Genomic DNA, 25842 nt, shown 5'->3' on the forward strand with positions numbered 1-25842 from the left:
CACCAATTTTCGTGAAAATGAATGGAGATTTACCGAAATCGAAGGTCATAGTTGATTTTTACTTTCAGTGACTGCACTATAGAAAGAAAATGGCAATTCAATATTGAGATGCGTATATTTTGCGAGCTCATAAATTATTAAACGATATCTAGTCGCCAAATAATTTATTTAAATTATTTTAAGTAGAACTCTCTTAAGTCGGGAATATGGGATGGTTTTCTTGCGAAGGGGTTGTAGCTCTATAATCGAAAGGCGCGTGATTTAAGAGTTTATTCTTAGAATATAAGCTATACGAATTAAACTACTATTAACTTTTGTGTAAAAACTTACAGTTTTTCAGTGATTTACGAAAAACCGCTTCATAACATGCATTTTTTTCACAAATAATTAAAATCTTTGATCTTTAATAACTTAAAAAGTATTGACTTATTTTATTAACTTTATATAATAAATTTTGCTTTTAATTTGTTCTTTTATTGATTTGTGCAGTTATTTTTAATAAAATAATTTTCACCCCCGAGAAGGGGCGGTATCCACCCTCAGGGTAAAGGCGCAAGGTGGTACCATGTCACCTTTGTTTCTTGACGTATCCTCTAACCACTGATCAATTTTCGTGAAAATCGATGAAGGGTGACCGGAATTGAAGGTAATCGTTGATTTTTACCTTCAGTGACTGCACTATACAAAATAAATTGCAATTTACTGATCTAAATGCGCGTAATTTGGAAGCTTATAAATTATTCAATGATATGTAGTCGCTAAATAATTAGTTTAATGCATTTTAAGTACAACTTTCTCTTAAGCCGGGAAGATAGGGTGGTTTTCTTGCGAAGGGGTTGTAGCTCAATAATCGAAATGCACGTGATTTAATAGTTTATTCTTAGAGTATATAAGCTATAGGAATTATATCCGCAATACGATATATTTTAAGTTTTCTCAGCATTTTTCTCTTAAGTTAAATCAATTAAAGGGTTGTTTGGGGGTCAAGGGGATGAGCTCAAAAATCGAAACTATATAATTTCAAGAGCTCATAAATAGCTCGTAATTCTGCCGCAAAAACCGATTCAATATTCCTATTTTTAAGTAGTGGGGGGGGGCTGACTCAGCCCCCCCCCACTAAAGTATCAAATTCCTGCTCAGTGGAACGAGCTCAAAAATTTTAGTTTGCGGAATATGAGAGCTCATAAATAGCTCATAAATCAGGGATATTTGTTTTTTGGTTTTTGCAAGTGGGGGGGGGGGGCAGCTCAACACGGGTGGTATTTATAATCAGTGTCAATGGCAGTTAGCATTTGTGCATGTATAGCTACTACAAAAGCTCACTGGTTTCTACACTGGTGTCCAAATCTGTTAGTATTTGCAAATCTACTGATTTTCCAAAACCTGGCTGATTTCAACACCCTGATATCAACACACGCTAGCATCTGTAAATGTACTATTTTTCCAAAACCTAACTGATTTCAACACCCTGGTGTCAACACATGCTAGCATCTGTAAATATGTCGCCCGTATTCTGCCCAAAAGGAGCTTCTCATCACCATCATCATTCAACCCGAATATATCCACTGCTGGACATAGGTCTCACTCAGTATTTTCCATATATTTCTGTTTTGTGCTGTTAACTTAAGGGTCATAATTCTTTCTAATGGCATTTGTCAGCCCTGCTCTCCGTCTTATCTCCTTGTTCGTAATCCAATATTACCTTTCTTCTTCTTGATGTGCCTATCCGTGAGGAATGTTGGCGATCATCATGGCAATCTTCACTTTAACTGCAGCAACGGAGAAAAGCTGCACAGATGTTGTGTTGAACCAGGTTCTGAAGTTCTTTAACCAGGATGTTCTTCTTCTTCCTGGACCTCGCTTTCCAAATATTTTTCCTTGCAGGATGGCTTGTAGGAGGGCATATCTAGATTCATTTCGCATAATGTGCCCAAAGTATTCAAACTTTCGAGATTTAATGGTGGTTAGTACTTCTCGGTTCTTCCCCATTAAGAACCTCCTGATTTGTGACCAGATCAGTCCATGGGATTTTAAGAATTCTCCGATATAGCGACATCTCAAATGCTTCCAATTTTCGGCACATATCCTCATTCAAGGTCCATGATTTAACACCATAAAAAAGGATAGAGAAGACGTAACATCTCAGCATTCTTTTATACCAAGAGAAAGGTTGTGGCTCTTAAAAAATGCCCCCATACGGTTGAAGATCGATCTACCTTTTCCGATGCGCGCTCTTATTTCTTGGTTGTTGGTCCATTCTTCATTTATTACGGTGCCGAGGTAGTTGTAGTGCCTTACTCTTTGTACGGGGGTTTGGTTGATATAGAGTTGACCTTCTGTTAACTTTTTCTTGCTGACGATCATAAACTATGTTTTCTTTACGTTTGAGTCCATATTGTTGACTGTAATACGTGATTTTGTCCATGAGGACTTGTAGGTCTTCTAGGTTGTCCGCAAATACTATGGTGTCATCTGCATACCTAATATTATTTAGCCGGTACCCGTTTAGTAGAATAACTTTTTCAGTTTCGTGCAACGCTTCTATAGATATTGTTTCAGAGTAAATATTGAAAATTAGGGGGGACAGAATGCAGCCTTGCCTCATTCCACGTATGATTTTGACATATTCGGTGAGTTCACCGTCAACTTTGAGCTTTGCAGTCTGATTCCATTAAAGGTTTTTTAATTATTTTCAGATCTTGGTTGTTAATTCTTACTTCTTTTAGTATTTGCATCATCTTGGCGTGTTGTACTCGATCAAACGCCTTCTCGTAATCAACCAGACATGCGTATACGTCGCAATTGACGTCTCTGCATCTCTGGAATAAGACTTGTATTAAAAACAAAGCCTCTCTCGTATCAACAGCATTTATGAACCCGAGCTGGTTGGGCGAAATTTGACTTTCACATAGCTTGTAAATTCTCGTATGGATTACCTTTGGGAACAATTTTAGGAGATGACTCATCAGGCTTATCGTACGGTATTCTTTGCACTTTTTGGCTCCTGTTTTTTTTTGAAGTGCAATAAACTCAGACTTCAGCCATTCTGTTGGTATTTGAGTCCAGAGTTGTATATGTTGTTGAATATCTTTGTGATTATTGCTATTGATTCGTTATCCATCAGTTTGAGTAGTTCTGCTTGTATACAGGGTGTAACGAAAATACAGGTCATAAATTTAATCACATATTCTGGGACCAAAAATAGTTCGAATGAACCTAACTTACCTTAGTATAAATATGCACATAAAAAAAGTTATAGCCCTTTGAAGTTACAAAATGAAAATCGATTTTTTCCAATATATCGAAAACTATTAAAGATTTTTTATTGAAAATGGACATAGGGCATTCTTATAACAGTAGTATCTTAAGAAAAAATTATAGTGAAATTTGGACACCCTAAAAAAATTTATGGGGGTTTAGTTCCTTTAAACCCCCCCAAACTTTTGTGTACGTTCTAATTAAATTATTATTGTAGTACCATTACTTAAACACAATATTTTTAAAACTTTTTTGGCTCTCAGTACTTTTTCGAAAAGTCAGTTTTTATCGAGATAATTTGAATATTTTTCAAATCCACCACATATTTGTATATGGTTAAGTACGATTATGGAGACTTGGTAATAATATGAAAATTTATGTATGATTTACATTTTTAGGTATATTTTGAACCGTATTAAAAAAGAAGCCATATCTCCATAAAAGTTGCCTTCGCGAAAAAATACAAAGAGGCAAAAAAGTTTTAAAAACATTTTGTGTAACTAATGGTATCACAGTAATAGTTTAATTGGAGCGTACACAAACATTTGGGGGGTTTAAAGGAATAAAACCCCCATAAAATGTTTATGTAAACATATTAAAAAAGAAGCCGAAACTCGATAAAAACTGCCTTATCGAAAAAATACTAAGAGCCAAAAAAGTTTTAAAAATACTGAGTTTAACTAATGGTACCACAATAATAATTTAATTGGAACGTACAGAAAAGTTTGGGGGGGTTTAAGGGAACCAAACCCCCATAAAATTTTTATGAGGGCACAAATTTCACTATAATTTTTCTTTGAGATGCTCCTACCATAATAATGCCACATATCCATTTTCAATAAAAAATCTCTAACAGTTTTCGATATATTCGAAAAAATCGATTTTCATTTTGTAACTTCAAAGGGCAATAACTTTTTTTATGTGCATATTTGTACTAAGGTAAGTTAGGTTCATTCGAACTATTTTTGGTCCCAGAATATGTGATTTAATTTATGACCTGTATTTTTGTTACACCCTATATTATCGGGACCTGTTGCTTTGCCATCCTTTAGCTGTGTTATGGCAGAATAAACTTCCTGCTGTAATATTCTTGGTCCATCATTTACCTCTTCTTCTAGCTCAAAGCTGTTATCTCTTTGGTCTTCAAATAGTTTTTCTAGATATTCTTTCCACGTACTAATTTTTACTCTGTTTATCTAAGATGATGTTTCCGTCAGAATCAGTTAGATTTCCTCTCTGTCTCCGTCTTAGTCCACCTTTGAGTTCTTTAACTTTCCTTTGTACATTGTGACTATCGTACTTTGATTGTAGAATCTCAATTTTTTGGCATATCTCCATTGTTTCTTTTTCTTTCGCGTCTCTAATTTTCCTTTTTATTGATTGTTTTGTATGTGTCGGGGGCATTTTTGTCATTTCTTCTTTAGTCCATGAGTTTCAGGATCTCATCTGTCATCCATGATTTCTTCTTGGTTAATTTATCTGCCTTTAAGTGTCTATCCTTTACATTTTGAACTATTTCGGTCATCTGTTTGATCATTAATTTGTTCTTCGTTCGATGCGTCTCTAATTGCAGTCACTTGCTCGTTTACCGTGGCTTGGACCCTCATTTTCGTGTAAGGGTCTTTTAGCATACATAGGTCGTATCATTGTGATTTCTTTTTCTGCGCTATTTTGAAATTGACGCGAAATACTCCCACCAGTGGAACGTGGCCCGTCTCTAAGTCTGCTCCATGATAAGTCTTGACAGATGTAAAGCTGTTTCGGAATCTTTTGTTTACTAAAATGTAATCTACTTGATTTCTAATAATTCTCCCGGGTTTGTCTTGAGGGGATTTCCATATGTACAGCTTTCGAGGTGGTAATTGGAAAAATGTGTTAGTGACAACGAGTTCTGAGTCTTCTGAGAATTTTTCTAGGAGGTCTCCTCTGTCGTTTCTGACTCCAAGTCCATGTGCTCCGATGTACTGCTTCTTATCTCCAGCATTAAATCTTGGCATTAAAGTCTCCCATAATGATAAGAACTTCCTGTCGTGAAATTTTCACTAGTAATACCACTAGAGGTCAAATTATTTCCGGAAATTTTTTTGAGATCATGAATATTTTGAAAATTTCCCGAGTCGCAGACGAGGGAAAATTTCTAAAAATATTCATGATCAAAAAAAAATTTCCGGATATTAATTTGACTTCGCGTGGTATTCGGTAAGAAAATTCCACACCAAATTTGCATTTGAAAATCCAAAGCTGCATGAACAGATTAATAGCGCGCCATAGCTTTGTCAGCAATTATTTAGGCTTTCAAATTCGTAATTTCTACTCATTGTAGTTGCATGGGAATACCATTTCAAGATAGAAAATAGTATATTCTTCAATTTTACATAAGTTTTGAGTAACTACAAGTGATAGAAAATGAATCAAAACTAAATTATGTAAACAAATAAAAACCAGTCTGTCAAAAATGTTCTGTTATTGTAAACGTCAAAAAATTTCCACTATAATTCGCTGTTGGGTACCCTACGAGCAAAAAATTTCCGATAAAATACCTCCGTTGCCATGGTGATCTGTCAAAATAACGTATTTTGATTGGTTCAAAATTACAGGTGTGGAATTTTCTGTATAATTCTGTTGATATTCTTATAAATACCATATTTTTGTCGATTTTAAAGCTGCTTATGACAGTGTAATAAGACCAAGTCTCTACAACTCTATGAATGAGTTATGAATTCCAAAAAAACTCATATGCATGATGAAAGTGACAATGGCGAAGATGATATCAGCAGTAAAAATTCAAAACGACTCGTCAACCCCATTTGAAATACATAGCGGGTTAAGGCAGGGAGATGCGCTGGCGTGTCAACTTTTTAATGTAGTATTAGAAAAAGTCGTACGAGACGCTAATATAGATAGCAGGGGAACAATATTCAATAGATCTGTCCAAATTCTAGCATATGCAGACGACGTGGACATTATAACAAGAACCAGGGCGAGAACTGCGGAAATCCTAACCGAGCTAGTAGCAGCAGCAGAACAAATGGGGTTACATATAAATTGAAATAAAACAAAATTCATGGCGACTAACACAAACACAAGAGCTGGAAATGTTGACGCAGATCTAGTCATCAATGACCAAAACTTCGAAGCGGTCAAAGAGTTCATATATCTAGGGACATCGGTTAACCCCAATAATAACACGTCAGAGGAAATAAAAAGAATAATAATTGCAAACAGGTGTTATCATAGTCTATCAAAGTACTTAGCTAACAAACGTCTGTCTCAAAAAACTCATATAAGGCTGTATAGAACATTGATAGCCCCCGTTCTCACATATGGATCAGAGGCATGGACGCTAACTAAAATAGATAAACCCGCTCTGTCGATTTTTGAAAGAAAGGTGCTACGTAAGATATTCGGAGCGGTCTGTGAGAACGGAATATGGAGGCGTAGATATAACTTTGAACTGCAGAATATCTACAAGCATACATTTGGTGGAAAAGATATTATCACTATAATTAAGCAAAACCGCCTGCAGTGGGCAGGACATGTAGCCCGGGCCCCTGAATCGAACATGATAAAAAAGATTCTAACAGCGCAACCCGTGGGAATGAGAAGACGGGGTAGACCAAAGCTGATGTGGATGGACGGGGTAACACAGGATGCCGAGAAGATCGGAGTCGGCAACTGGAAAATGCAAGCAAGGGACAGAACAGAATGGCGTAGAAAGCTTGAGAAGGTCGAGGCCCTCTAAGGGCTGTAGCACCAAGATGATGATGATGATTCTTATAAAACTCAATAGCTTCTTCCTCTTCTTTGTCTGCAGTGGGAGCATAAACTTGGATAATATTTATATTGACGGGGTTGGCTTGTACTTGTAGTAACATAACTCTCACTGGTATTACCTTTGGGTAACACCAATTTTATTTCTTATTTTTCTTGGTTAGCGTTAAAGTTTCTGCACCCTTTATAAATACTGGCAACATGCACTGATCACAGACTTTTCTTTTGAGACACACGACAGAAGACACGAGACAAGTGAGTCCTATATACGGTGGTTTAGTTCGCACCTTTGATTATCTCTTCCTATGCGTATCTAATGTCCTCAGTACTTCTTTTGGCAGTGGCAGGTAGAATTGCTAAACCTGTATAAACAATATGTGTGACCTTTCGATACGGACGACTACCTACGTAGCACCCTGCTCTTCAAATTTCATCGAAATAAAATAAATACCTATCTCGCATTCATACGATATGTTCTTCTATGAAACTACTTTTTTTTGTTTTTCTTGTCTATTGCTAGAATCATCATGAAAAATAACCTACCAGTAAGAGTATCCTAAAACTGCTGTCTTATCTGACTCCATATTTCCAGCTAATGTATAATAAATAGCTATATCATGAAAAATGCTTATTTGGAAAAAAATTCCCCATACTGTTACTGCGATAATAACAGTGCCTAATGCAATTCCGTTATATATAAATATTCCATATATACTGAGGTATATTTGTATTGGATTGGACACAGTGTTGTACAATGATAGACCAGCTGCTAGTAATCCAAATAAGATGGACACTGATAAGAAAAATATTGTCGAGATCCATACTCCGAAGTTGATAAATTTTCTGTCCTTATTGGCACCTAAAAACAGAAAAAACTGTAAAGGTAAAATGGTTTACATTTTTATTTTAGAAGAAACTATATTTGTTGTATATTGTTGAGAACCAGTAGGTAAATAAACAATGAGAAATATTGATCATAGATTTGGGAGCTAAGACAAGAGCCCGTTCACATGACAGGCGCTTAACGCGCTTGTCATGAGAAGGGGTCCTAAATGAATACTAAATAACAACTGGATGATTTCATGCTCGATCGACGATAACATTATAAAGAGCTTTTAAAATGTTCAAAGTCCTCTCTTGTTTTCCATTTTTCACTCAATAGTTTTGTATAGTAGCCCGATCAAGGAACAAAACATTTTACGAAAACCTCAAAAAAAAATAAAGGAAGGATGAAAATTTGGAAATAAGTAGTTGAAATTGTCTATTATTATATAAAAAAAGTTTACAATTCTACATCCCCTCCATTTTACAAAAATTGGGAAATACGTGGTGAAAAATATTTTCTCGTGAGTGAAAAAATATACGTTTAAAATAGGCCCGAAATTGGATAAAATGACTAATTCGAAGCAACTTTTGTTTTATAGAGTTTTTTCACTAAGTCAATACTTTTCGAGTTATTTGCGAGTTAGTATGTTCATTTTTAACAAAAAAAAAACATGTTTCTGGACGGCTTTTCGCAGATAACTCAAAAAGTAAGAACTCTAGCGAAAAAAATATTCTCAGTAAAAATATAGCAGACCCAGTATAAGCAGTGTTGTTGCTAATGAAAAGTAGGTTCTTCTTCGTCAAATTCCAAATCGAATATTTCAACGTGAAATAACCAAAAAACAGAGCACTTTTCGGGGAAAATTCATTACAACTTTTTTAGTGTTTAAAAAAAGGTTTATTTTTGTTTCTTAAAAAATTTCTAACAGTAAAAATAAGTGAGTTACGCTTAAAATATTGTTGGTCCCTTTTATTTTTTGGTACAAAAATCGCGAAAATCACCCCCCCCCCCCAATTGGCTTCCCAAATAAAATTAATCGTAACCGCTTCACAAGTTACTTTACGTATGTATTGTTTATATTATCTATAAGTTTCATTGCTTCAAAGTGCTCAGTTTTGAAAAAAATTGGGTTTAAAATGAAACATTTTTTTATTTTGAAAAAAAAATGGAATTGTTCATGGAATTGACTTAAAAAGTATTAGTAATACCAAAAATCTTAAAGAGTAATAAAATGTGCGTTTCGCTTTTCTGAAAATTTTTTCCTTTTTTGTTTTCTTGTTATACTAAAATTTATTATGCTATGGCTGTTTAAAATTTGCCTAAACTCGTGATTAGTTACTCGTTCAAGCCATTTTAACTACAGCTTTTTCAAAAATAAGCACTTTGAACCGATGAAACTAACAGATCATATAAATAATACATAAGTAAAGTAACTTGTGAAGTGGTAATGATAAAATTTATTTGTGATGCTAATTAGGGGGTAATTTTCGCGATTTTTTTACCAAAAAATAAAAGGGACCAACAATATTTTGAGTGTAACTCACTTACTTTTAATGTTACAGGTTTTTTTTTTAAAACAAAAATAATCATTTTTTTAAACACTTTAAAAAGTTGAAATGAATTTCCCCGAAAAGTGCTCCGTTTTTGGGTTAATTTGAAATATTCGATTTGGAATTTTATGAAGAAGAACCTACTTTTCATTAGCTACAACTCTGCTTCTACTGGGTCTACAGACCTTAAGCATACACCATTTTTTCAGTTTTTTATAAGTATATTTTTACTAAGAATATTTTTTTCGCTGAAATACTTAATTTTTGAGTTATCTCCGAAAAACCGTCCAAAACATGTTTTTTTCTGTTAAAAGTGAACATATTCACTTGCAAATAACTCGAATAAGTATTGACTTAGGGAAGAAACTCTATAGAACAAAAGTTGCTTAGAATTAGTCATTTTATCCAATTCCGGATATATTATTATTATTTTGAATGTATATTTTTCACCTTCGAGAGGGGGGTATTCCCCTCTATTTTTGAAAAACGGAGGGGATGTAGAATTGTAAACTTTTTCTTATATAATAATAGACAATTTCAACTACCTGTTGTCAAATTCTCATCCTTCCTTTATCTCTTTTGGGGTCAGGTTGTTCTTTGATCGAGCTATTAGGTACTTGCCAACAAATTATTTAATAGAACCATAGCTTAATTATATTACAAAGTCATTAGTATTTTAGTAGTATCTTTAAATTTCGAGAGGTAAACAAACTGAATAGCAGGTATAATAATTAAAGTACAATAGATTAACAATAAATTACTTTCTACTTGTACCGGAAACTTAACTACACCATTCAAATATAAATGACTTATTCATAAGCTTAAGATTAAGGTTTGCAAAAATATCTTGATGGGAACTATACTTGTTAAAGCTTCCGTACGGGAAGGTCGTGTACAGATACAATATTCGTCATAAAACAGATATCAGGAAAAGCATTAAATTAAAGTAAATAAGTAACCCACATTTCCATGTTTGATCGATTTGAAAAAGGCATTTGACTGAGTAAGGCTTAAAGATGTAATATATCTCTTGTATAATAAAAATATCACACTGGACATTAAAAAAACAATTAAAAACGTCTATCCAGCACTAAGATGGAAGTCAAAATAGATGGACAACTTACGGGGATACTTATAGATATAAGCAATGGAATAAGACAGGTGGATTCACTAAGCCTTATGCTATTCAATCTAATCATGGATGAAGTCATAAAGAACATCAATTAAGAAAGAGGGTACAGAATAACGAACAACGAAATGCCAATTAAACAATAATTAAAAATTTCTATCCAACACTAAGATGAAAGTCAGAATAGATGGAGTAGGTACTACTGACAACTTACGGAGCCTATAGATACAGGCAATGTAATATGACAGGTGGATTCACTAAGCTTTATGCTATTTAATCTATGATTAAAGCTCATAGGTCTCAGAGACGGACATAAAAAAAATGTTTCCATTGACACACTTTCAAGCGGAGGATTGTGTTTACTCCTTGAAGGAGTGAAATTAAACAAGAATGATACCTATTTTTAATTTATTAGGCCTCTTAAACATTAACAAATGCAAAAGAAAATAAAAACAATTATATAACATCTCATTTGTGAAAAACAAGCTCAATTTTTCCACTGCTGTTGTTTTGAACCTAGCTTCACCTTTTACTTCCGGCAATTGGGTTAATAAATTATCAGCACTTGTTCGCACGTTTTTTCGTTAATATAAACATTTTTTTCATCGAGTATGTCACGTCCAACATCGGTCTCTGAGATAAAATTTGCCGACAATTGCATAATCACTTGACACTGAAGATTCAAACTTCAACACTAAAAACAGACACCTGAATCAAGCACCTACTGATGGCGGCGAAGATATATAACGAACAATTTGGATATAATCATAAAAGATCTAAGTGGCCCGTCTCACAGACCGAATGTGCCATTAAAGGTTAATACAAGAGGAAAATAATTAAACATGTGAATTTTAACTCAGAAAACTAGAACAATAGTAGTGAGTAAAGAACCTATAAGATATAAAGTAGAACTCGATGTAGTCCCAATTATTCTTTCTTAGCTGTTTCTTTATTTGATATTATGCACAGTATTGCACAGATTTTAAACGTGCCGGTGGGGGATGGCGTCTATGCGCCGTATTAGGCCGATGCCACATTATGCGTTTTGACCGGATGCGTTTCCGCCGCATCCGGTGAAAACGCATAGTGTGACAAATCGGTCCGGTTGCGTTGAAAACGGATGCGTTTTGAGTCATCGGTACGCGCTTACAAACTGCACCAGACTAAACGCATAGTGTGACAGGTCGGTCCGGTTGCGTTGGAAACGGATGCGTTTTCACCGCATCCGGTCAAAACGCATAATGTGGCATCAGCCTTATTGTACTATCAGGTTCCCGCAAGGCTGATTGGCGCCCGCTTGCGGGACATATTTTAGCGCCCTTTAAAGCTACTATACATATAAAACTAATAAATATTTTTGAAAAATCTAAACCCAGAATGAAAGACTACATTATTACTGAGGCCGAAATTCCCCGAAAACTTCTATAATGTTTATTTTAATAAGTTACAGGGGTGAAAATAAAAAAGAAAATTTAGTGTGATTTTTAATAATTGCAAAATTTTAATTCAAAAGAAACTATTTATTGTAAGGGATTCGAAAAAAATGAATACAATTAAAACACATTGAAAATTTTGACAGGCGACATTTTGCGCCTTTCCCCTTAAATTGTTTGCAACATTAATGAAGCACCCTGCATATTAAATTAAAAATATACATTTATACAGGGTGTTTACATAACTGGGAACCATATTATGGGAAACTGTTTTATTATTAATTTTACGAGAAAAAGTTATTCTTCATAAAAAGTTCTGCATTGTCTAGAACTCAGAATGCAACCATCAAATATTAAATTCTATGAATCTTATACGAGGTATGTCAAAAAATATGAATTTCGGTCAAGAGCAAAGTACGTTTAGTTTTTACAATATTGAGAAAAGTTATTATGAACAGTAGTTGTTCAACATTAAAAACTATGTTTCTATATACAATTACATCCTTATAATTGAAATATATTATGATCTAGAAACGCACTTTACTTTTGATTGGAACTCATATTTTTTTTACATGTGTTTTGTGCTTTTCAACAACGCCCTTTTCATTTATTAGAAATAATGTGATAAGTCTTTTATTATTAATAATTAATTAGCCATTTTCAATTATTACAAATAATGTGATAACTCTTTTATTAATATTAATTAATCAATCAATAACAATAAAAGAGTTATCGCATTATTCGTAATACCTAAATTAAAAGGGCGTTGGGTAGGTATCTGTAATTTGAGGAAAAATAATAATTAAAAGGATGTAATTGCATATTAAAACATAGTTTTTAATTAATTTCAAACAACTTTTCATAATATTAATTTTCGATATTGTGAAATATAAGGTACTATCTTGATCGAAATTCATATTTTTGATACTCATAAGATTGACACAATTTTACTATGCAAAGCATTTTATGAAGAATAATTTTTTTCCTTAAAATTACTAATAAAAAATTTTCCCATCTGGTTCCAAGTTACGCAGACACAATGTCTCAATTATATTCTTTTTTTTTTTGTTCAAAATAAATTGTAAATCGTGGATTTTGTTAGAGGAAACCCGATTGTAACTATTTAAAATTAATTATTATTATTCTATGCAATGATTATGATACTTACCATTTTCACAATTAATTTAATTTTCACACCACTTAAAATAACAGCAAATAAAAAAGATTGTCCAATATTTTTTACACGAAAACAAAAGTTTAAAATCAGGGCAGAACAAACCAAACGGATATTGCAATAATAGTCGTAGGTAATTATTAACGCCAATATAAAATAAATTTTTAAACCTTTCATTGCAGGAAACCACCCGTTCACCAATAACAGTAAATAATGTTTGTGCCTAATAAACGCATAGACGAGAAGGGAAAAGATACTCAAGTCAAATACATAATCATAATTCATAGAGTATTTGTTTACTTAAGGGTTATTATCATAAATTCGAGTAAAAGATTCACTTTATACGAGTAAAACTGCTTTATCCAGCAAGTTCTGTTTTTGTTGGAGTAAAACTGCTAAGTTGCGTTTTATGGGTGTTAATTTATGTTTCTACTTGTCAAGGAGTGTGATTTGATGTTTATTTGACTATTTTGAGTGTCGCTTTAGTTTACAACATAAAATCGATTGGATGGTATGCCAAGCGTAATTCAATCTACTTTAAAGAAAAAAATTAGGAAGGAACAACAAAATGTAATATATTTTGAGGGAGTAAATTCAACGTTTCAGGACAAGAATAATTATTTTTTCAGTAATAACACAATATTTTTTGATTTTTGAAATTTCTCTAGCTGTTCATGAAATAATTAAAATTGTATATAAAAAATGATTATCTCATTTAAAATAAATATTTCTTATTTACCAAACCTTCGGTTTGGCGCCCCTTTGGGGTTACGCTCGCGTGCGCCGCACGCGTTGCACGCTCTGTTACGGGGGCCCTGTGTACTATAGTCGGTGTATGAGAGGTAAAGTATTCGAAACAACGAAATAATACATTTAAATTATTGGTTTTTTCACTATTTCGAATAGTTTCTCTCTCATACACCGACTATAATACGACGCATAGATGCCACCTCCCACCAGCACGTTTAGAATTTGTGGCCTGTAAATATCTTTATTTTTACGATTTAGTTGTGAACATCTGTGTCCGACTTATTTTCTTGCCACTCTTTATGTAATTTCCTCGTCTCCTTTATTTTTTCTTGAACTTCGTTTGACCACCACCAGTCTTTATTCTCAATCTTCCTTCCTGACGTTTTTCCAAGTTCTTTAAATAGCAGTATCTCTAATTATATTGTCCACATTTCTCCAAATTTTATTAGGGCTTCCTTTCGGGTATTTTAACATATTTTTTTTCTACTTTTTTTTACCTAGAAAAGACCTTCTTTCTCATATTTTAACATTTACCACTTGTAGTCCTACATTTCGATTTATGTCCAGTTGCACCAACAAATAAACGATTGATTTTTTGATTTGGATTGCCCGTTTAAACCCCCTCTGTGGCGCAGTGGTAAGAGCGCCTACCTTTGGATTGAAAAGTCCCAATGGTCGCGAGTTCGAATCTCACCAGGGTCAGGAATTTTTGTTTATTATAAATTAATAAATGATGGATAGTTTCTGTCCTTGTGGGATCGGTACTCACCGGAGGGGCCGCAGACGTTCGGATACAATTAGCATCTCTTTGCAAAGACAATGACGTCGACTTTGCAAAGTAACAAGACACTTACTCAACACACACACACTACACATGACACTAAGTAGCTCATACTGTGACTGGCTGAATGACATAAAGTCCATGCCATTAAAAAAAAATTGCCCGTTTATTTTAAAATATAATAATTGTCAAAAATCTGTCAATTTAAAACAGAAACTTTAATGATTCTCCCGAAAAATATTAAATTTTTTACCATCAAATATAACAATAGAACACTTTTCGTTTCTTTCGAAAAAGGTTAAAATTTAATATTTTTTGAAAGAATCGTTAAAATTTCTGTTTTTATTTTGACAGTATTTTGACAATTATATTTTAAAATAAACGGGCAATCCAAATCAATCGGTTATTTGTTGGTGCAACTGGACATTAGATTCGCTTTTTTTACTTTGATGTTCAAATTTCAATGCATTTCAAATGCAATCGTCTATTTCTTATTTCACTGTATTCTTGAGTAAGGGACGTATTGGTTAGTTTAGCCCGAACGGCGAATTGTTGATGATGTATTGTCGGGAAAAGGTTTCCGTTACATCGCCATCATATCTTTCTGTTTTAAGCCTGAATATGCAATTCACCGGCTTACCAAGAAAATAATTCTTCTCTCGCATCACATACATGAAGACCTTAAGAGTGAACTAAAATGTCTTTAATGGCCTTTCAATATGTATTTAACCACTTTATTAAAAGCCGTATATTATGGACTGGTAATCTAATAAATATTTTATTGGAGTTTTAATGGTTGTACTTTTAAACAATGGTAGGTACTAAACAACACTTATGTAAGGTATTAACTTTTAATTTCCATAGTAAACACACACATAATTCAATATTATCTCTTTAAAAACTGTATCAAACACCAGTTAAAATACACCAGTGTAAACAAAATGGTTTATACTTTTATACGAGACAGGAGATCTGTCATTACAGAATATAACTTTCACAAGTATCACAAATGTTCGCGCGTTTTTTCGAACGTTTGAAATTATTCAAACACACAGAAGGTTTTAAATTTGATAAATTTTTAAAAAAGATGTTTTAAAAAAATAATTTGTCCCTAACTGTAATGTAAATCAAGAAGAAAACCTGCGGCAATTAATCACAAATAAGTGGCTGATTTTTTGGTATAGGTTTCATTTAAGGGCAATTGCCCATTTTTTAATTACAGGGTGTTACATTAAAAAAACCCTTTTTTACCGTCTGAACCGCCTATGCTAGAGTAAAAAAACTTTCATCGATTACCCATGTACTGGTGTTATTTACAAATTTGCATAATGTACTCCCATTTTCCCCGGAACCACCCCAAAGAAGGAGAATTAATAAAGAAAGTGATTTTCTTGGAATCCTTCACACACCATGCCCTTTATTAAAATGCTTCATATATCATTTTGTGCACGTTCTGATTACCCATGTATGGACACCAAAAGCGATTTCTAGGTGCATCCCTTGTAGCCAAAAGAATAAAATAAAAAGGGTTGAAATTTTTTTTTTGATTTTTGATCCATATGAGCATATGCTCCATCAATTCGGTTTTTCATAAATATAATATATGGTTATTGCAACATCCTAGCGGAAACTACCCCTATCCCTGAAAATAAACTGCGGAAACTACCCCTATCCCTTGGCGAGCATGTTTTTGCGATATTTTCATTACCTATGCTTTTTTTAACAAAATTTATACATAGTAAAAGACAAATATTTTACGGCACAGTGGCGTCGTAAACCTCAGAAATGCTTTGGCGGGCTCCAGTTTTTGTTTTTTTTTCGTCACCTATTCATTTTATCGATAAGGTACTTATGCAAAAAAAAAAAGAGCACACTGTCTGCTACACATTATGACCTATGCATATTTTACTTTCTTTGCACCCTAAAACCACAGTGGTGACCCAAAATCAACTTTTTATTATTTTCTTTATTTTCCTTTTTTTTGGGTGATTCCGTGGAAAATATGGGGGTGCATTAAACAAATTTGTAAATATTACTTGTACATGGGTAATCGCTGAAAGTTTTTTTACTCTAGCATAAGCGGTTCACATGGTATAAAAATGGGTTTTTTAAAATAATGTAACAGGCTGTAATAAAAAAATGGGCAATTGCCCGTAAATGAAACCTATATTAAAAAATCAGCCACTTATTTGTGATAAATTGTTGTAGGGTTTCTTCTTGATTCCCATTACAGTTGGGGAAAAATATTTTTTTGAAACACCTTTTTTAAAAACTTGTCAACTTTGGGGACATTTTGGAACTACTAAAATTTTTTATTTCATTAGTAGTTCCAAAATGACACAAAATCTAGGCATCGGATAAAAAATTTTATTTGAAGAAAGTGTATTTTTTTGTTCTTCTTAATGGCGGTACAGGCTCGTTTTTTTTTTAATATTGTATTTAATTACAGAGTAATTTCCACATATTAATATATTTTTTAAATTGGGCTCTGTACCGCCATTCTTTATTATATTACGAATATGTGTACCAAATATCTCGAAAAAATATTCAAAATTACAGCCGCAATCTTGGAACGCGTTTTCGCTACCTGTTGATCGCTACTGTTTCCTCTTAAGAAATTTTTTTGAAAAACGTACAGGAACGGCTACGTTTCGCAAAAACCACAAATTACCCCCTTTAGAGGGATGAAAAGGGGGTTTTGGGGCGAAATTTTTTAAGAAAAAGTTAGTCTCATAATAATCACCCCTTGATATATCAGAAAATAAATAAAACCGGAGTTGTGTCCATTTTGCGAAGTTCAACCTCTGTTTCCTACACTACCTATAAGTAGAGCTCGGGAAATATGCACTTAAAAAACCTAAAATATGCATACAAATATGCACAAAATACAGTTGAAATATGCACTAAAATATGCTTTTATGCATTTAATGCATATAACTAAAAAACACAATAATTCTTGTTTTGAAGGTATATAATTATTTATTGTATGGCAATGGCCTCAGCTGTCGAGGCATTTAACTCATTTAAGCTAAATAAGAAAAATATTTTTCCACCTACCTCTACCGAAAGTATACGTTTCCGGACCTGATTGTAGGGAGCAAAGTTGTACTTTTCCTCCCTAGGGAGGAAAAGTAAAAGTGACGTCATGGTATTTCATTCATGAAATATAACTTATTGACGCCCTGTACAATATCTATTTTCTATTACGTAAGTATCTATACATTTTAACGTTTATTTAAAAAAACACCATGTATTTTGCAGAATGGTAAAAAACAGTAAATTGTTATTTTGATTTAACAATGTTTACATTAATAATTCGACTTATATTTGACAGTTGACAGTTATATTGTACCTACTTGTTAGTTTTAGTTTTAATAAATTTTGTTGGTTAGTTACATAAATAAATTAAGTAAAAATGAAAAAATGATTTGTTATTTGAGGAAGGTGGAAAAACCGTATGTATAACATGGTAGTAAAGTGCCTTTTCCTCCCTTGAATGATTACTGCCCTCCGCTACGCGTCGGGCAGTAAACTTCATTCTCGGGAGGAAAAGTAGCACTTTCCTCCCTTGTTATACAAATAGCTATATTTTGTGCTAAAGTCATAAAAAATATTTATTGAAATTTCTATAACCAACATCATTACCTAAACTTACGTGCATTGAAATTGGCCCACCTAAAAATTTGATCATTTTTGAAGTCTCGTATTTCCTAAACCTGTTGGCCGATTTAGTGATTTTTTTAATATGTTATAGCCTTATTCTTCAACAATATCGCTGTAATAATATTATTGCTAAACAGGTAAGTGTTATATTACACCGGATGTAACAATGATAGTGTGTTTTTTCCTTAAAGTTCGGAACACCCTGTGGGATATTATAGCGTATATAAAATATTAAAATTAAAATTTAACTGTAGCCTTAGGCCATCTTAGGCTACGGCTCCACGGGCGAGAAATTGACGCTAGCAGTAGCAGTAAAATGAACTTAAGGTTCCGCGGAACGGAATGGGAATAGCCGAACTGTACCGACTACAGGACTTGTGCGTAGTCGGTTCAATTCGGCTATTCCCATTCCGTTCCGCGGAACCTTAAGTTCATTTTACTGCTACTGCTAGCGTCACTTTCTCGCCCGTGGAGCCGTAGCCTTAACCTTTTGCTTTTTGATTCATTCGCTTATGTTGGATAATAAAAAAGTTAGGTATTTTAACAACTAGCAACGTTCTTCATCAATACAGGGTGTTTCTAAATAAGTGCGACAAACTTTAAGGGGAAATTCTGCATGACAAATAATGACCGTTTCATTTATATATGTCCGCTAATGCTTCTTTTTCGAGATACGGGATGTTGAATTCTTTTTTACAAACTGACGATTTATTTACTGCTCTAAAACCGGTTGAGATATGCAAATGAAATTTGGTAGGTTTTAAGAAGTAGTTTTTGTGGATTTTTTGGCATACAACTATGAATTTTATATTTACCATTGGCGTGCATACAGGTCATATTAACCGTATGCACGCCAATGGTGAATATTAAATTCTTAGTTGTATTCCAAAAAAATGCGCAATAACTACCTCTTAAAACCTACCAACTTTCATTTGCATATCTCAACCGGTTTTAGAGCAGTAAATAAATCGTCAGTTGGTAAGAAAAAATTCAACATCCCGTATCTCTAAAACGAAGCATTTGCGGACGTATGTTTATAAAAAATGAAATGGTCATTATTTTTCATGCAAAATTTCGCCTTAAAGTTTGTAGCATTTATTTAGAAACACCCTGTATTGATGAAGAACATTGCTAGTTGTTAAAATACCCAACTTATTTATTATCCAACATAAGCGAATGAATCAAAAAGCAAAATGTTAAGAAAGCCTAAGGCTACAGTTGAGTTTTAATGTCAATATTTTATATGCGCTAGAATATTCCACAGGGTGTTCCGAACTTTAAGGAAAAAACACACTATCATTCTTACACCCGGTATTCAATAACACTTACTTGTTTAGCAATGATATTATTACCTACATCGATATTGTTAAAGAATAAGGCTATAACATACTAAAAAAATCACTTAAATCGGCCAACAGGTTTAGGAAATACGAGACATCAAAAATTACCAAGTGGGCCGATTTCTATGCACGTAAGTTTATGTTCATTTATTCTTTATACAGGGTGTCCCAAAAGTAGTGGAACGGTCGAATATTTCGCGAATTAAACATCGGATCGAAAAACTGAAAAATACGTTTTCAATCATTTTTAAAAATCTATCCAATGACACCAAACACTAACCCCCACTACACCCCCTAGAGGTGGGGTGGAGGGTAACTTTAAAATTTCAAATGGAAACCCCTAGTTTTTCTTGCAGATTTTAATTCGTTACGTAAAAGTAAGCAACTTTTATTCAAGAAATTTTTTCGAACTGTGGATAGATGGCGCTATAATTGAGAAAAACGAGTTATCCTGATACCATAGGTAAATTATAGAGACCGTCTAATATCTCGAGAAATACACTTTCAAATGAAAAACCAAAAAAAAGATTTTTAACACTTTTCGAAAACCTATCGAATAACACTAAACATGACCCTCCAACCCACCCCCTGGAGGTGGGGTGGGGGTAACTTTAAAATCTTAAATAGCAACCCCCACTTTTTATTACAGATTCGGATTCGTCATGAAAAATTAAGCAACATTTATTCGAAATATTTTTTAGAATTGTTGATAGATGGCGCTTTAATTGGAAAAATACCATTTATTAGCGCCATCTATCAGCAATTTTAAAAAATGTTTCGAATAAATGTTGCTTAATTTTTCATGACGAATTCGAATCTGGAATAAAAAGTGGGAGTTGCTATTTAATATTTTAAGTTTACCCCCACCCCGTCTTCAGGGGGTAGGTTGGAGGGTGATTTTTGGTGGTTATCGATAGGTTTTCGAAAAATATTGAAAACCTGTTTTTGGTTTCTCATTTGGAAGTGTATTTCTCGAGATATTAGACCGTTTCTATAATTTACCTATGGTATCAGGATAAATCGTTTTTTCCCAATTATAGCGCCATCTATCCACAGTTCGAAAAAATGTCTTGAATAAAAGTTGCTTACTTTTACGTAACGAATCCAAATCTGCAAGAAAAACTAGAGGTTTCCATTTGAGATTTTAAAGTTACCCCCCACCCCACCTCCAGGGGGTGTAGTGGGGGTTGGTGTTTGATGTCATTGGATAGATTTTTGAAAATAATTGAACACATATTTTTCAGTTTTTCGATCCGATGTTTAGTTCGCGAAATATTCGACCGTTCCACTACTTTTGGGACACCCTATATGTATCATAATTCTTTATTATTTATTATTACAATTAAAACTATACAATTATTAAATGTTTTTCTAAAGTTTCTACAGAAAAACTGAGCCGTATATATTGTATTAATAATTGTTTATTCACGGAAAAACTTCTTTTTACTTGACATGAAGTTAGAGAAACAAACTTAAAATATTGTATAATTGAGGGTTCTACCTATAAAATTAAATTATCTTCACATTTCCCCATCTTAAGAATATTATTTATTTGAATTATTTTTTGATATCTCCCAATTTTCTTTAACACCGTGCAGAATTTTTGATATAATTTGTTGATTTCACCAAGGTGTTTAATTTTTTCATTTAATGAATTGATAATTTCAATACTTTGGTCTAAATAAATGTTTCGCTTTTTTTAATTTTGTAACTGGCTCAGCAATATTTACAAAAATCCACACATTTTTTATAGAACCTGAGTTATCTACATCGAAACTACAAATGATGTCTCTGATTCCCTCAAAATTATCAGTGATGAAATTTACAGAATTTAAACATGTCCCCATATAGTTATCACAGGTTCAGGTAGTTAAGGCACATTAGGTAAACGGTTTTTATACACCTGTACTCGCAGAAGGGCTTTTAAAAATATGTTTTTATATTTGATACAAGGATATTGACCATTGGAAATTCTATCCTTACAGTTTCTGTTACTCTACTTAAAGCGTGCGATAGACAAGTAACAAATTTGAAAAAACATTTTTAAATGTTGTCCACCTTTGGTCATATGGCGCAGCATTACTTTAAAATAACAAAATGTTTTCACTAACAAAATGTGACTGCATATTGTAGAGTCCCCTTCATCTCCTTTATTCGTCGTCTCCTTGACTTATAAATTGTAAAATGCAGATATATAAAGGATATTATATTACCATAAAGTGGTTTCACGAGAATTTTCAGATCTGTTGTTTAGATCTGAGACTCCTCATTTCTCTTTAAAATTTTTTCTGTTGGTATCGTTTGAGGTAAAAAAGTCTGAAAATATGCAATTTTAATAAATGCATATGCACTTATAAAATTTATGGAAAATATGCAAATATGCACTTAATATGCATTTTGCATATTTCCCGAGCTTTACCTATAAGTAATTATGAGCTTTTGAGTCGTCAAATTTTGAAATAATTATTTTCCTAACTAGTGCGGAAAGTAATATTTCCCCCCACGAGACTGCCGTTGACCCGAACGACGCGATAGCGGAGTTCGGCAAGCAGTCGAGGGCGGGGAAGACACTTTCCGCATGAGTTAGGAATAATATTTTTCTACGGTCGTACGTTTGGAAAAAAGCCACAAAAAATAGTCAATTCAATTTTTATTTAGGAGTGAAAATACACAAATTAATTCTTTGACAAGGTTGTCAAAACAAAACTTTCAATATAATGGGTTACCACGACGACGATATTGGTTTCCATGACGACAACTCAAAACCATTTTAATTGTCTACTGATTTGACTTTTAAATATTATGTCAAGTTAATTTTATTTCATCGAATTATTGCGTTAATTTTATTAAAACATGAACACAATAAGATACATTTGAAATAAATTAGTAAATAATGTCTAAATATTAGTTTATTGCATGTATTATAGTAATTATAATGCCATATTAAAAGGTATTCTACTTTCCCGCACGCCGCGCGGAAAAGTAAAATACCTTGTAATATGGCATTATAATATGTTATAATACATGCAATAAACTAATATTTAGATATTATTTACTAATTTATTTCAAATTTATCTTATTTTGTTCATGTTTTAATGAAATTAGCGCGATTATTTCATTCATAGGAGATTCTGACCAATAGAAAGCTACAGAAATCTGAATTAAATCGATAATTTTTGATAAGCTCCCGTCGTTAAGTATATTACGTCAGATGCCCTTCGTTGCTACGAAAAAATACATTCAGTGACATTAATGACAATTAATGTTTTAAAAATTATAAAAGTGATGACTTTCAATCGTCAAATATTTATAAAAACTGTGTGTTTAATGGTACTTACATAAATAAATTACAATAAAATTTTGGTTTTGAACAGTTTTATTCATGAAATAATCGCAACAAATTGCACTCGACCTCTGAAATAGAATTTTTGCTCTCGTGACACTTTGACATAATTTCATTCGCCTTAGGCTCGTGAAATTAAAACTGTCAAAGTGTCACTCGGGAAAAATTCAATAATTTCAGAGCTCTTGTTCAATTACTACTGATTATTTCATTCATAGGATATTCTGACCAATAGAAAGCTACAGAGATGCAAATTAAGGTGATAATTTTTGATAATCTCCCGTGGTTAAACATATTACGTCAGATGCCCTTCGTTGCTATGAAAAAATACATTGAGTGACATTAATGACAATTAATGTTTTAAAAATTATAAAAGTGATGGCTTTCAATCGTCAAATATTTATAAAAACTGTGCGTTTAATGGTACTTACATAAATAAGTTACAATAAAATTTTGGTTTTGAACATTTTTGTTCATGAAATAATCGCAACAAATTGCACTCGACCTCTGAAATTATTATAGAATTTTTGCTCTCGTGAGACTTTGACATAATTTCACTCGCCTTCGGCTCCTGAAATTAAAACTGTCAAAGTGTCACTCGCGAAAGTTCAATAATTTCAGAGCTCTTGTGCAATTACTACTGATAATTCGATGATATAAAAATTATTTTGACATAATATTTAAAGGTCAGATCAGTAGACAATTACAATGGTTTTGAATCGTCATGGAAACCAATATCGTCGTCGTGGTAACCAATTATATTGAAAGTTTGGTTTTGACAACCTTGTCAAAGAATTAATTTGTGTATTTTCACTTCCAAATAAAAATTGATATGACTCATATGTTTATTTTTTGTGGCTTTTTTCCAAACGTACGCCCCTAGAAAAAATATTGTTCCTAACTCATGCGGAAAGTGTCTTCTCCGCACTCGACTGCTTGCCCTAACTCCGTTGTCGCGTCGTTCGGGTCAACAGCAGTCTCGTGCGTGAAAGTATCACTTTTCGCACTGGTTGGGAAAATAACTATTTTAAACGAAACTGAACATTATTATGTAATAAAACAAAAATGTGCAAGTTCTCGATTTAAGCAGGTAAAAAGTTAAATAATAGACGTTTAAAAACTTACTTGCTTGTGTAGATCTTAATACTGCAAATTCATTGTGTAATTTGGTACTACTTGCTACCATCGGACATTCATTGTCGTTCTGGATATGGATTCCCTTATTATCGTAAAGGTCCTCTAAAATGTTAAATCGCTCTGTGCTATTCTTTGCACATAACATAGCACAAATGTTGTTTTTTGCAATACATGTCACTGAAATAAATACAATATAGATATTAACACAAGTTTTATTCCAAATTACCTACATATAAATTATTATTAAGTGAATGGATGTCGAATGCGAAATTAAAACCGACCACCGGAATACGTGGTGCCCAGGTTCACTGCTAAGGTACTTCATCTAGAGTTTCGAGGGTTTTCGGCATTAAATTGATGCAAACAGAATACCTGGGGGTTTTGGGGTTGCTGAACAAGATAACGCCATCACAAACGAACTCCCGGTATACCTATTGTCCAAAAACCCTGGTGAACTTGGGCACCAGGTGGTCGGGGTTTCAGTTCTGATGGCGTTATCCTAAGTACACTTCTCATTTTTCCTTAATGTACCGGGTGTCCCAATAAGAATGGCTCTCGGCCATATCTCAGGAACCGTTTATAGTAGAGCTTTGAAATAAAAAAAATTATAATAAAAGTTGCCTCAGGAAAAGCCTGGAAATTATTTTCATAATTGTGGGACCACCGCTAGAGGGCGTAATTGAATATCAAAAATTAAAAAATCTAAATTTTACAAAATTTTCCTAATGAAAGGGCATTGGAAATCCGATCTTCGTATTCTTCATAAAATTCTACGCATATTTGATTTCACAAGTTTAGGTCTACCTTTGGAAACAAGAGGTGGGGTGAGTGGGAACCTTGTTATGAAAAACTGGCTGTGAGTCCGGTTCTGCTTAATCAAATTTTGCAAATTTGGTCTTGTTGAAGACAGACCTTTTTCGTCAATGTAAAAGGTATGATTTGGAACCAACATACTGAGTAATATGCCAACTAGAAGGCGTTATTTAATTTTTTTCAGAAATCTAGTTTTCTTTGGAAAATATTAAATACAAACATGCATTTTTAATACTACATTACAAAATTAGACAAAATTAGCAACAGAATAGCGAAAACCGCATGTTAATACCTTTTCTCTATCTCGATATATCTTACAAAATGTGTAAATTTAAAAACATAACTATTACTGTCACCGGTAAACGAAGTTTAGGAAAAGTAGTGTGCTATGGAAACAACAAAGAAACATTTTCTAGCTGTCAACGTATATTAGGTCTTTTCAACGCTTCTCATTTGTTTCGAGCCTCGTTCATATCTCGTATATTAATATTATACACGGATTATACGACATACGACAGAGGCTCGAAACAAATGAGAAGCGTTGAAAAGCCCTATTACAAAGAAATGAAAACAACTATTTAGTGATGACATAAATGTTCAAATTTTTGGCCATCATTTTCGTTGCAAACATTTACTCTTTTAAGAGTAGATTGAACAGCAGTCTCAATTTCTGCTCTCGATATGCTTTGAATGGCGTTAAGTATTCTCTGTTTAATGTATTCTAGAGTAGTGTATGATGGGCAACAATTTGAATATTTAGGTCGTCACTAAGTAGTTCTTTTTGTTGTTTGTTATATTTAATTTTAATAGTATTGTTTCTCTTTATATTGTTGTTTTAATTAATTATATTTTTATACGCTGACATCTGGAAAAT

The 25842-nt window shown here is 33.2% G+C and overlaps 1 protein-coding gene across 1 annotated transcript in view; it reads right to left on the reverse strand.

The window, feature by feature from the left end:
• LOC114349492 (clarin-3) overlaps positions 1 to 25842 on the reverse strand; it is a 68727-nt gene that overhangs the window by 16194 nt on the left and 26691 nt on the right. The window contains exons 2-3 of the mRNA XM_028299880.2: positions 24144 to 24332; positions 7573 to 7888 (exon numbers count right to left, since the gene is read on the reverse strand). Coding sequence (XP_028155681.1) covers positions 7573 to 7888; positions 24144 to 24332 — 505 coding nt within the window. The remainder of the gene's footprint in view (positions 1 to 7572; positions 7889 to 24143; positions 24333 to 25842) is intronic.

The sequence above is a fragment of the Diabrotica virgifera genome, chromosome 2 (assembly GCF_917563875.1).
Source record: "Diabrotica virgifera virgifera chromosome 2, PGI_DIABVI_V3a".
Classification (NCBI taxonomy): domain Eukaryota; kingdom Metazoa; phylum Arthropoda; class Insecta; order Coleoptera; family Chrysomelidae; genus Diabrotica; species Diabrotica virgifera.